Source organism: Myodes glareolus, chromosome 4 (genome assembly GCF_982192425.1).
Source record: "Myodes glareolus chromosome 4, mMyoGla1.1, whole genome shotgun sequence".
Taxonomy (NCBI): Eukaryota; Metazoa; Chordata; class Mammalia; order Rodentia; family Cricetidae; genus Myodes; species Myodes glareolus.
Window position 1 is genome coordinate 763,377 of NC_142029.1, and position 14,593 is coordinate 777,969.

General features: G+C 37.6%; 1 protein-coding gene across 1 annotated transcript in view; it reads right to left on the bottom strand.

Moving 5' to 3' along the window:
* Nucleotides 1–14,593, bottom strand: part of Sacm1l (SAC1 like phosphatidylinositide phosphatase) — a 59,271-nt gene that overhangs the window by 28,330 nt on the left and 16,348 nt on the right. The window contains exons 3-7 of the mRNA XM_087905119.1: nt 12,088–12,162; nt 9,950–10,077; nt 5,354–5,503; nt 1,744–1,803; nt 177–210 (exon numbers count right to left, since the gene is read on the bottom strand). Of these exons, the coding sequence (XP_087761245.1) occupies nt 177–210; nt 1,744–1,803; nt 5,354–5,503; nt 9,950–10,077; nt 12,088–12,162 (447 nt within the window). The remainder of the gene's footprint in view (nt 1–176; nt 211–1,743; nt 1,804–5,353; nt 5,504–9,949; nt 10,078–12,087; nt 12,163–14,593) is intronic.

Sequence of the window (14,593 nt, forward strand, 5' to 3'; positions counted from 1 at the left end):
GATTTTACATTTATACGTTAACAGCAATTTCTAATTCTGAAATACTCATCTCACATCACATTTCAGACTGCATCTGTCTTAAAATTTAAACGTTTTTAACATTTAAACATGTAAATAAATTGAAATTTAAACAAAAACTGTAGAAAATAAGATGCAAAAATTACAGATAAGGATACAGCCATGTAACACTGGAAGAGCAAACCGATGGACCTAAAAAAAAGATATGCAATGCATTTAAAATCACCACATCTTAAATAATAAGCCATGTAAGACATACTTACACACAAGCAGTAATACACAAACATAACCATGCAGTGAGAATACATGTAACTTCTAAGGTCAGGGAAATGTCTGTAATGTTGTAGGTAAGAAGGCAGTGTAATCATATGAACACAAGTAAAACTACATGAAGTTGCAGACTCCTTCTTAGACTATGCCTATAACTCTTCTACTTCTAGAAAATAACCAACCAGGCTAATGATCTGCAATTCCAACTACCAAAAATAAATAAATAAAATATTCTGAAAATGGCAGAAAACAAATCACTTCTACAACTGGCTCACACCTCATTTGTACAACACAGGATGAAGGCTGGTATTGAACTAGGGGAGTTTCCACCTGGCCTGGAGACTGTGAGCAAGACCTCCTGGACAGAAGCTGTGCTTGCAGAGGTAACTAATTAGAACCGCAGTCCCGTGAAGAGACTGGAAATGCTGCAGGTTCAAAAGCTAGTTACCTTGCCTTGGGTTAGTCCTAGTCTCTAGAACAGCCATCCTAGCCCACCTCTGTGTCAGAACTGGCATTCTATGATAAATAGATTAAAAAAATCTTTTGGGATTTATTAACTTAGCAGATCATTAGCTTCCACTAACTTAAAAGCTAAGAATGTCATCAGGAAAAGCTGCCTTCCCATCTTGCTGTAACAGCCTCTTTGAGGTACACATCAATGTATTTTAAACTTGATTTATGATTTCCATTGTTCTGTAAAACTATAAAAACTTCAGACTTCTTCCACATTGAAACATGGAATTTGGAGTTAACCTAAATCTGTGTTCCTATGTCATGGTCATTCAAAATGACTCCAGAATAAATCTCGTACTCCCTTTAAGATGAGAGCTGTGGTTTTCGCACGGACAGGACTTAGGCCCTATCCCTTACTTCTACATTATTCAATCAGTACAATTCATTCAGCTGTGATAGAGAAAGTAATGTTTTTTATTTAAAGCTTCCATTCACAAACATTACAGTTTGTACCTTAAGTGCCCCTAATAGCTTGTGTTTTAAAAAGCTTGGCACCAGAGAAGCTCTTTGATTTAGAAGGTACAGTCTAGTAGAAGGAATGACGGTCATTAAAACTGACCTTTACTACACCCTATCCTATTTCCCTTTGTTGACTAGCTACCATGAGGTGATTGATTTGTTCCATCAGTGTTCTCCCTGACATGTTCTCCTGACTAAAGACCCAAGGCAAAGGAGTCATGAGACAATGGACTGAAAATTCTGAAAGCCCTGAGCCTAAACACACTCTCCAGAGCTCTCAGACATCCTATTGCTGAGTCAGGAAGCTAACACATAGATTAGACTTCTACATAGAACAGTAAGAGAGGGCAAGAACAGCCAAGTGTGCATGTGTGTTACAGTTGATTAGAATTATTTACCCACTCCCTAGTGAGTGGTTACTTATTTTAACACATGCAAATATGTATTACAATTAGAAAGCAAATTTGAATAGGGGTACATTACCTCTGGCTGAGCAGACAATTCTCTGAGCAGATGCCCATTCCATACAAACCGCTGATCTGCCTGAAAGAAGTTTTGAAACTTAATGAAATATCTCCAGCCACAGTAAGTGTCCCCAAATGGAAAACTACTCATCAATGCCTCCACCTGGTGACTAACACAAGTTTCTCTGACATGTCCGAACAGGATACACCTCACTTCAAATCCGCTCCTCTTCTCCCCGGGGTTCCTGTCTGCCTCATCACACGCAGAAATTCCAGGTATCCTCTTCCACCTTTCTAGATTCTCACTGGTCAACAACTAAATCTCTTTCAGGTCTACACAAATTTCTTCATCTCCACTACCACTACCCAAGGACAACACCTGACCCAGCATAGCTATTGCATGGCTACTTGCCCTCCATCTTGACCCCACTCAGGCCTGACCTCCTCCAAGATAAAAGAATTCTACACATGTCCTTTCTGCAGTCTCCTCAGTTAGTTCTTCAGTGACTGCCACCTTAGAGTCACCCCTTGCTTGGTCTCCCTGGAGATCTCGTAGCTGCTACTTAAAGGTCTAAGCTCCCCTCTGACAAGCTGACAATCCATCACAAGTACAGAGGAACCTGGGTTTACTGGACTAAGTAGATGGCACCTTGTTGTGCCATACTTCCCTGCTCCTCACACCCGAGGGCATAGGAAATGAGCTACGGTATCATGACCCGTGGAATAACGCATCTTTTAGTTTGTGTTTTCAGTTGTTTGTGCTATTCCCACTTCGTGGTTATCATTGCATGATGGGTGAATCACATAACTAATATTAACTTGCTGTTTTTAAAAAGTTGAATTATTTGGACTACAACTTGATAAAAAGCACTGTGATAAAAACAAAGTTACTGTTGAATTTCAAGTGGAAACAGCAACTAAAAAAGGTAGAGGGATGTAGTGAAAACCACAGGATTCTTCCACATGGCTTTATAAGTGTCAAAGTCTTTAAGAAGCGAAAATGAAACTTTGAGTAAAATAACAGTTGGAAAAATAGAATCAAGAGGTGAAAACAAAGAAAAGTCCTTAGTTCTATGCAAAAACACTGACCATTCAATGTCAATTAATTGGATCTTAAGATAAGGTTTCATTTATCAGTTTTATGGTTCTCTGTGACATTTTTATTTAATTTAAAAAGAAAATCCCTAGTAATCCCAGCACTCAGGAAGCAGAGGCAGGTGGATCTCTGTGAGTTCAAGGTCATCCTGGTCAACATAGTGAGTTCTAGGACAGCAAGAACTATATAGTGAGATCCTGTCTCAAAGGAAAAACAAAAATATTTTTTTAAAAATTCCCTTTCTGTCACAGAAGAGATAGCTTCTAACATCTACAACTTAGAGTCCTATTCCCACTCCTTTGCCAAAAGCCTCCCTCTGGAACGTGAGCAAGGAAGTCAGGATCAGAGGGAACCTTCATCCGACGATGGATGGAGATAGAGACAGAGGCCCACATTGGAGCACTGGACTGAGCCCCCAAGGTCCAAATGGGGAGCAGAAGGAGGGAGAACATGAACAAGGAGGTCAGGACCGCGAGGGGTGTGTTCACCCACTGATACAAGGGGACTGATCTAATGAGAGCTCACCAAGGCCAGCTGGACTGGGACTGAACAAGCATGTGATCAAACTGGATTCTCTGAATGTGGCTGACATGGGGGCTGATTGAAAAGCCACTGATAATGGCACTGGGACTGGTTTCGTCTGCATGTACTGGCTTTTTGGGACCCTAGTCTGTTTGGATGCTCACCTTCCTAGACCTGGAGGCAGGGGGGAGGAACTTGGACTTCCCACAGGGCAGGAAACCTTGATTGTTCTTAGGACTGGAGAGGGAGGAGAAGAGGGAGTGGGGGGAGCGGGAGGGTATTGGGAGGAGGGGAGGAAGTGGAAATTTTTATAAATAAATAAATAAATAAATGAAAAAAAAAGCCTCCCTCTGCCATTACCACCTAACTAATAAGCCTCAACTCCAAAGCAACCTTCCTTGGTATAGCTAGCTGTCCCTGGCACTCCCAGGCAGAATTAGACTCTCCTTCTTACAGGATCCCACTAAATTTTGGTCCCTCTCTTCAGTGGGAGTTATCTCTGCTTGTGAATGCTTGTAGTACCTCTCTAAGTATACTGAAGGCTTTTCCCATAGCACAGGGGCTTCCAGTTTTCATTCTGGGTCCCCACTAAGTAGTACATGCTTGGCATACAACAGGCACAGGGAGAGAAGTTTGATAAACATGTAAGGAGTATAGCAATCAGTTTTAAAAGCACCAGTCTCTTTTGTTTAAAAGCTAAATTCCTTAATTACTTACCTTATATCTAAATCAGCATATAATTTTATTTGATTAGAATGTAAAATTTTAACTCCAAATAGCTAAACAACTAAAATACTAAATTAGTGAATTTTATGACTTTCACTAGTCAAAATGGTCTATTAGTGGCAATGTCATACTGATAGCAACCTTTAAAATTCTGTATGCCCTTAAACATGCTCATGGTTTATCAATTAAAGAAAATTAATAAAGGCAGGAATAGGGGTATGGCTCAGTGATAGAATGTGTCCTAATATGCATGAAGTCCTTGGTTCAAGCACCACACACACAAAATAAAATAAAAACAGATCAAATCAAGGCAGCAAAAAGGCATACCCCTGGCAGCAGAAACTCAGCTGAGGACATTTAAAACCTAGTATTAAAAGTACACTCATATTAGTCAAACCTATGGCACAGGCCTTGCAATCGCACCAGAAGTCTGAAACAAAAGGATTCAAACGTCAAGGCCCTCTTGGACTACATAATGAGTTCAAGGCCAGTCTGGGCAACTCAGTGAGACCTGGTGCGAGAGTATGAACTGAGTATAAGAGCACCCCTCTACCTTCGTACTGGCTCAGATACTTAAATCAACTTACTGTCTCTTCTACTTTTAAAAAAAAAAAATCACAATTGACTGGCCATTACCTATTAAAACACTGATCTTGTTTTATAAGGTTTTATAAGTTTAATTATGTTGCTAATAGCACTGAACTAAGAGCAATGAAATCACAAATGAATATGACACAAAGCAAGCTTGAAGACTTCTCCCCCACATTTACACTGAAAAGCCTGGTAATATTTACGCAAAATTACAAGCTCTGAGTTAGGATGTAGTTCAGTGGTGGAGTGCTTGCCTGGTGCATGCAAAGCCCTGGGCTCAAACTTAATCACTGTATTATGTGTACACACATTCTGAAAGGTTTTCACCTAATCACCTATGTTTGTTTCTACTAGATTCTTGAGTATCTACCCCAGTTTATCTCAATCTTGGCTGTGTATATATACAAAGCAGGGCAGTCAATGAGCCCTATAACAGACATTTGAAACATGGTATGTTTTCAAAGCCTCACGTATGATTCTAATACAGACAAGAGCAAGAGAAATCAAAACAGGACTGGAGGTATGGTTCAATGGAAGGGTGCTTGCCTAGCACATGAGGCCTTGAATTTATCACTAGATCTGGGAAGTGGGGGATAGGAAAAAAAATAAACTCATAATTTTTTATAGGTATACGGGGCATGTCTCTTTTAAAAACAACTAAAAATAAATTAAGCTACCTGAAGATCCAGCTTACCCTTTCCAAGAGACTCATTTCTTGAAATTCTGGACTTGTGTTAGACAGCCGTTGCAAAGTATGGGTCAAGTCATATGTTGTTGAAAAATAAAATCCATCCATATTCAATACATGGTTTAGCATTGCTAGGAAAGTTTTATTATCTTGTAACTGCAAAGATGATAAGAAAGAGTTCAATACTGCTCACAGTTGAAAAGAAAATCTGTCAGCATGAGAAGGCAGCAAAATTAAAAACATGTATGTCCAGCTTCGTTAAGTGTCCTTAACATAAGCACCTGAACAGGGATGGGGAATAGTCCATAAACACTATAGATACTAAACTCACTTGGTATAGGTATAGCCTCCTCCTTTGGTATCTCCACAACTATCATTCTAAAGCACAAGAGTTGGGTTTTGTTTTTCGAGACAGGGTTTCTCTGTGTAGCCTGGGCTGTCCTGGAACTTGTTCTGTGTCCCAGACTGGCCTTGAATTCAGAGATCCTCCTACTTCTGCCTCAGGAGCGCTGGGGTTAAAGGTGTGTACATGACCACCACTGCCTGGCCAGAAGAGTTGTTTAAGAAAACACCACCACCAAATGTGAGGGCAATCTGGCTGTCTTCTCTGCCACCCCACTGATCGCCAGAGTTGATCCAGCTGATCCTGCTGCCTAGGCAGGAGTCCCCTCCCCCATCACTGTTCCATGTTCATCCCTCCTGAAGCTGCACACACTCAATTGAAGAGGTAGACCTTCCCCAGTAGAGGAGGACCGGTCTTCGGTCAAGGGTATACAAGTAGCTGCACTCCCCTGCTGTCAAGAAACCACCACCACCTTAGGTTACAGCACAGCCTGTGTGCAATACTTCCCAGATTCTCTCTGTCCTGCACTGCCCACTCTGTTTGGGTCTACCATCATTATCCGCATTAGCAAATCAAACACACAAATCAAGAGATGAGCATTACCCTCACTTTCAGAAAAATTCACTGATTTGGGCTGGATAGGAAATAATCATTTTTCATTTAAACAAATATATTAATCCTATTAAAAGGAGTATTTCCTTTATTTAGAATAACAATTTTAGCTGGCTTTCCCAGTTAAAAACAATATTGACATTTTTAAAAATAAAACAAATTTGTTCCAAAAACAAAAACAATGTCAAGGTTTGATTAGTAGTTATTAAATTATTAACATGTAAACATATACATTACAAATGAATATACATTTTTTAATTTAAGCACAGACTAGCAAAAGCAAAAGAAAAATGTAGTAAACAGCACGAAATTAGCTTTATGGCTTGATGACAAATCCAAGAAAATATTCCTGAGTAGTTCTACTTTTATTTCATATGTATACATATATGTTGGTGTGCATGACATTGCATATGTGTGTGAGGGTGAGTATGGAAGCCAGAGAATGACCCTAGGTGTTATTACTCAGTACACTTTTTTATAACTTTTATTAATTTTAAGTATATGAGTGTTTTGCCTATATATGTATGTGCACCACATGTGAGTCTAGTGCAGAAGTTACATATGGTTATAAGCCACCTCCCACAAGATCAACAGTGCTCTTAACAACTGAGATGTCTCTCTCCAGACCCTATCATCTATCTTTGTTGAGTTGAGATTTCTTAGAGCCCCGGAACTCAAAGACTGGTAGAGGCTGGCTGGTCAACAGGGCCTAAAATTCAACTGTGTCTGTCTCCCCATCTGAGATTACAAGTGTGACCATGTCTGGATTTTTATTGGCGTTCTAGGGATCAAACTCAGGCCCTCATGTTGGTAAGGCAAGTGCATTAAAGACTGAGCTCTAAGCTTCATGCTTATTTATTTAAAATATTATTTCTCATGGAGAATGAACATATTAGAAAAAAGGAAATTCTAAAGTATAAAAAAAGCATATATTACAGTTTTAATGGTAAAACAGGGTTATGATTTGGCATTTTTATGAATAAGGCATATGTTTTGGAAAAACAAGTCCTGTAGAAACAAACACGGCATACTCCTTCCTCAGGATAAGATGGGGTGGGAAAGACATTTTCTGGTAAACTGCCCATGTTTCTATATAAGTAACCATAATTAAACACATTGGTTCACACGCAAAAAGAAAACCAATACCCTTTTTAAAAAATGGAGCCAAGAACTTGGTACATGTCTTTAATCCTAGCACCCAGGAGGCACAGTAAGATGGAGCTCTATGGGTTCCAGGCCTGTTGGGGCTACATAGTAAGGCCCTTATCTTACCAGAAAAACAAACAAACAAACAAAAAAACAAAATAAACAAACACATACACACCAAAAAAAAAAAAAAAAAACCTTAAGGTAATATTTTTTTTTTTTTTTTTTGGTTTGGTTTTTCAAGATAGGGTTTCTCTGTAGCTTTGGCGCCTGCCCTGGAACTCGCTGTTGTAGACCAGGCTGGCCTCGAACTCACAGAGATCCGCCTGCCTCTGCTTCCCAAGCACACTGGGTGGGGGGGGACACAGAGACAACAGGTGGATCTCTGTGAGTTCGAGGACAGTGAGTTTCAGGACAGTCTCCAAAGTTACACAGAGAAACCCTGTCTCAAACCCCTACCTTCCTAAAAAAAAAACAAACAGAAAAAAAAAAAAAAAAAACCAAGCAAGAAGACCTGAGTTCAGATTCCCAAAACCAGCCTGAGCCTGGGCATGGTGATGCCATCCATAATCCAGTGCTCCTACAGTAAGGTGGGAGGTAGAAATGGAGAATCCCTGGAAGCTCCTGGGCCAGTGTATGTGGAGACAAACAACTCTCAGTGCCTAAAATTGTCCTCTGATCACCACGTGTGGACTATGGACAAGTCTACCAGTCTAAACACTCACATATTGTCACATATTGCCAATCTTCACTTTGTACAGTGTAAAAAATGACTATGTTATCTTAAACCTTAATAACATAAACTACTTTATATAAGCCACTTGAAAAATTGATTGTTCTTAACCTTTAAGGATTCTGTGAAAATATTAAATAATGTTCTTGGGGATGAAGAGTTGGCTCAATGGTTAAGAGGACGGGGGTTCAGTTATCAGCACCTATGGTGGCTCACAATCATCCATGACTCTAGTCCCAAGGGATTCAATGCATTTTTCTGACCTCTGCAGGCACCAAGAACACATGGGCAAATACATACATACAGGCAAAACATTCATACACATTATTTTAAAAAAGGCCATCAAAGATGTTCTTATTATAAGTTATAAATGAATCAAGAAATGAACAGCGAAACTAATATTAGCACTGTATTTAATGAATGACTGTATTCATGTCTCTGACAAGAGTCCCATACACAGCTCACTGATCCTCATGCTTCAGTCTCTAAGTGCTAGAATTACAAGCATGTGCCACTACACCAGTAGTAAGTAAATTATAATCAAAACTATCAGAAATAGAAAAAATTGGAGATATTTTACTTTGTTAAAAAATTATCAAGAAACCTGAGCAGTACCTGCCCACTGCTCCTTATCACGTAATTTATGATCAGGACTATTCTGACACTGGTAAATGTTACAGACTGTTCTGAGTCTTACATGAGTTTTCAGTATTTTATCCTTTGCACTTTGAATGCCATGTCATTCTTCTGGCAATTCCTTTAACAAAGTGTGCTGCAATTGCCATTTGTTCTTCCTTTCGGTCACAGCCACTCCACTTTGCTGGTGACCTCACTGCCCTCTGTCTTTGTACCCAGTCTCTAGACTGGGGATCGCTTAGGTCCCCAGAGTCATTACTCTAGCATTTCATTACTATGTCCAATTTCAAATTACTTTCAGAGCTGCCATTTGTTCGTCTGCGCTTTCATCTTTGCTAAGGTACTTCTTCAGTTAATATACTATGGCCATCAACATTTACTCTGTGTTGTTAGGGGTCTAGTGTTAACTAAACTAGGTAACTAAAATCTGTGGACAAAGGATCAGGCAGAGGAAGGACTATGTGAAAATACATGCACATGTTCTGTATACATACTCTGTGTGTGTGTGTGTGTGTGTGTGTGTGTGTGTCCCAAGTGATTAACAGTGAAGAAAACTTTCTTCTAGAACAAAAAAGAAATAAGCAATTTCAAAAGAATCTAATATTTTTCTATAAAGAATATGAAGCTAAAGCTGAGTATTGAGTTCTTGGTCACTCTGTTTTTTTCCATAAAGAACTTTATATTTAAATTTTTCATTATTTAAAAATAAAACCAACAAAATATATGAACTTTAAAAAAATACTTTTAAATGTGTATTGGTGTTTGGTCTGCATATGTGTCTATGTGAAAGTGTCAGAACTCCTGAACCTGGGATTATAGACAGCTGAAAGCTAAGAATTGAACTAAGGTCCTCTGGAAAACCAGCCAGTGCTCTTAACCACTGAGTCATCTCAGTGAAAAAGATAGTTTTCTTTAAGAAAAAGAAAGAAGAGAAAAGAATGAATAAAAAATAAAGAATGAAGAAAAAAAATGAATAAAAAATATTTTTATAGATAAGTAGAAAGTTAATAGAACAATTTCATTTATAAGTCATTTAATAACTAGGTTTATAAGAAATCCATCTACATTTTACAACCCCCTACTCCATGGAACTTCTGAGTTTTGCAATTAATAACTGCTTCTAAATTCTTACCTGAATATCAGTCAAGTGCAACATTGTCTTCTTATAAGAAAGAACATCAAAATCTGTAGCTTTCCAGATTACATGATTAAAAAATTCACCTACTTTAATCTTTTTGGTAATGACAACAAGATAATTACCTGCAAAATAAATAAATAAATAAATAAATAAAATGCAGAAGTGAGGCCAGCTGGGTTCAGATCAGTGCCAGAGCCAAGGCTCAGCATGTCTGAGGCGACCCTGGGTTGGAGTCTTAGAGGATCACAAAACCACAAACAGAAAACACAAAGGAATGGTCCTTATCTGTAAACTTTAAAACCTGGCAAAAGAAGATTGCATTTAGCTACTCAGATAAAAGGCCCATTTTAAAAAAGCATTCTTAAAATTTATGAATATAAAGAGTAATGTATTATTTGAAAATTTTCTCTTAAAAGCCCACTTTTTTTCCTCAAAAAGATAAAAGCAAACCTTTTGAATTGAGCTTAGCTGATAGAGAGTAGAGACAGAAAATATTTTTTTCCAAGCTTGTGCCTTAAAACACCAGAAGTCACAAGATCTAGGGAGTGCAGGGCAGTCTTCTCTGCACCGTTCCTTTGTCCTGATTACTCTCAATGGTGGACAGACATGTTGGGGCAGTACACCTAACCAGATGCTGGGAACCCACAAATGACTGGACATCACCATCATGACAGCCTACACACAATATGCCAGTCTTTACCCTGGCAACCCCAAGTCCCTTCCCTGATCATTAAGCACAGTTCCCTCCCTTGCCCTTTCTTTTTTAAAAATGAGAGCAGAAGCTGGGATCTTACACGACAATTACACACTACCACCAGCCTGTATTCCCAGCTCTCGTTATATAAATGCTTAAGATCTGTTCAACGTTTTACCTCCAGCTGTCCTGCAGAAGTTTTCCTGTATATAAATCTTTCCTAAAAGCTGTAACACTGCTACAATATCTTATCACTTGTATACCTCTATCATAAGACTGTGAACTAATTGAAAGAAAATGGAACATTTGAAATCTTTTATAACTTTCATCTAGCATAGTGACTTAAGTAAAAACAAAACGAAAATAAGAACACTTTAAGAGTTCAATAACATGAAATTTAAATGAAAATCCACCTTCTTGCATGTACCTATAATCCCAACACTTGGGAGGCAGAGGCAGGATACTGAGTTGGAGGCCAGGCTTGAATACAGAGAGTTCAAAGCCAGCTATAAATATAGATTTAAACCACATGTCAAATAAACAAATAAATACTTTCTTAATAACTCAAACCAAGTATCACACTGCAACATATGCTGTCCTATCAGTGTAAGGTTGAAGGTATAGAATACTCTGATCAATGCATTAAATTTATTTAAATGGGCTGGGCATGGTGGTACATGCTTTTAATCCCAGCACTTGGGAGACAGATGTAAGAGGATCTCTGTGCGTTCCAGATCAACCTGATTTATATAGCAACTTCCAGGACAGTTAGTACTATACAGAGAAGCCCTGTCTCAAACAAAAATTAAATGTTCTTAGAATTTATGAAAATTGCCGGGCGGTGGTGGTACACACCTTTAATCCTAGTACTTGGGAGGCAGAGACAGGCAAATCTCTATGAGTTCGAGGCCAGCCTGGTCTACAAGAGCTAGTTCCAGGACAGCTGGGACTGTTACACCAAGAAACCCTGTCTCAAAAACCTAAATAAATAAATAAACAAACAAACAAATAAAATGAATTTATGAAAATTTAGATTTCAAATCCAGTTAATCAAACATGAAATTTTTCTTTTAAAAAGAATACTTCAGGCTGAGTAGTGGTGGTGCATGTCTTTAATCCCAGCACTTGGAAGGCAGAGGCAGGTGGATCACTGTGAGTTTGAGATCAGCCTGGTCTACACAGTAAGTTCCAGGACAGCCAGGGCTACACAACAGAGAAACCCTGTCAGAAAAAAAATCAACTCCCCCCCCCCAAAAAAAATCAGAATATTTCAGGGTGATAAATAAAGCTGTTTGGAGAATATTATTTTTAGAAACTGAGGACAAATACCTAGCCTAGAGATTTACCTAACAAATGACAGGAAGAACATTTTTTTCTCATTATCTAATGGTATCAATTTAATTACCGTCTTTGCCCATCTTGGCTTATTTTCTCTTACCTGCTACCAGATGGATTGTGCCCAGTATCCCAAATATTGGTCTTGTAACAGCTGAAGGGGGGACATCTTTTTTGACTTAAAAAAGAAGAAAATAATAGAAAAACTCACCAACAAAATAAAAATTTAGTTTGAGTAACTTCAACCAAATCAATCTGTACAATTTATTCTAAAAAACTAGCTTTTCATTAATATCAGACCTCCATTTCTGTAAAACATACAATATAGGTGTCCATGTGATAGTAAAAGAAGATGGTTTCAAAAACAACGTATTTCGGTTTCCTCGTTTGTAATGTTGCCAGAAGACTAAGTACTATCTATCCCTTTAAGAGTAAGCAGAAGTAAGTAAGGATTAGAGAAGAGTTATCTCAATACTACTAACAGAATATGAAATTAGAACTGCCCATCCACGTCTGAGATTCAAGAGAAGAAAGGAAGAAAAAGCATTTTTCTCCTGTGTCTAGCAACAATGTACAAGGGTAGGCAAGAAGGCAAAATACTAACCCTGATTTCTATCAATGACATCCATTATCAATAAATTTGTATCTTAGAGATTGCACTTCACAGTTGTTAAAACTTTCAGCCACATTTTATAGTACTCTTATTTAGAAAATAATGCCCCAAAACCAGGTGGGAGAATTCCAGATCAAACAAGTTTGTTTTGCTTGATTCAAATTCAAATAGCACTATTCCACCTCCCAGTCACATGGGAAGAGAACTCTGAGGGACTGGCAGTAAAGAAAGCAGTCCCTCTCTAACAGAGTTCTCCAAACCTACGTGGCTGGAAATCTTTGTTTTATTAAGCTTATTTTTCCCGCTTTCTTTTGACTTATCAACCTGAATCTCACTACTGTAAACTCAAGTCCTGATCTTTAAAATCAGTTATAGTAGTAATTCTGTTATCTAAATAACTAGTTCTAAATAAAATGCTAAAAAAGGTCAAGATCTATTAGTCCTTAGTAATGCAATTGATTTGATAATGAAATATTCTGTAATTACCTAGTATGAAAACTAGAAATGAGTTCAAGGATAGCCTGAATTACATAGCAAGATTGTATCCACGAATAAAGAGGAAAAATAGGAGAGTGTCTGAGCAAAAAAGCAGCTCAAGAGACTATTTTGTTCTGAATATATTGAAATTATTTGGCAAATCAAATGTACAGCTAGTAGAACAGTAAGATTTATGGACTAGAACACAGTAGTAATAAAACTGTAATAATTCTCAAAACATATGTTAATTTTATATGTAGGCAAAATAACCCATTTTCTAAAGCCACAGTTTGCTTTCCTACTGGTAAAGAGAAACTGGCTGAGAAATAGCTAGTAAGTTAGCCTCATTATCACTGACTTTATATCAAAGTATTTCACTTTCTGAGGACTGTTGATACCATCGTCTTAGATCAAACACGTCTTGACCATTAATATTTCAGTCTATTAAAATGAAGCGTCAATCTCTACTTACATGTAAAGTCATTGCTAGTCCAAAAATAAATGAGAAACACTTCACTAAACACTTACAAAGCACTAATGCATAAAGAAATAATAGTGTTGAATGGTACAATGCATCTCCGAAAGAATATTAATAAGTTAAAAACAATCAGCTACCTTGAGAGAAACCATCAAGCAAGAGACAGACAGAACATATTATCAACCTAAAGCAGAACTCTAATGAAATTTGTCAAAGAAAAACTGTCTAAGGTACTTATAGAAATAACCAGTTACCCATACAAATGGAAAGATTAGTCATCTTTTTATTATTAAACTACTGAAAATATTTTTATATTTTACTTTACCTACTCAAACAATATTTACTAAATACCTAGCCAGGTAATTCAAATCTTTTCTTTTCTTTAAGATTGGGTTTAAATATGCATCCCTGGGTGGCTTGGAACTTGTTATGTTTTTATTCAGGTCACTTCAGGCTGACCTTGAATTCACCAAAGAGTTTCTTAAAAATAAAAAACATATAACTGCTTGGAAGTGAACTACAAATTTTAAATCAATGAAATATGACATTCTAATATGAGTATCCTGGTACTAAACCAATGAAATATGAAATTCTAAAGTGCTATTATTTGGTGCTTAGCCAATGAAATTAAAGGTTCTAATGTGCTATTACCTGGTACATTACTTTGCCATCAAAATTATTTAACATTAATTTCTTCAGAACTCAGTTCCATACACACAACTGGAGAAAGAATATTTTTCACACCCAAGGGAAGCAAAAAATAAAATTGGATTTACAAAAAAAAGCATTGCTTGAAACATTTACAAGTTTCAGTCGGTGAAGTACATTTTCTTTTTCATGTTTAAGTACTCTCACAGTTATGAAACTTTCCAAAACCAAACAAAGCAGTTGTGCAAGTTCCTCACACTTGAAACCCCTTCTTCACTCTTCACTGTCAACTCCAGAAATGAGTCTAGACATTGAAATCAAAGCTATCAGAATACAAACAGGGAAATGCAGAAAGAATCCTGGCCTAGACATGGTAATACACACCTATAATCT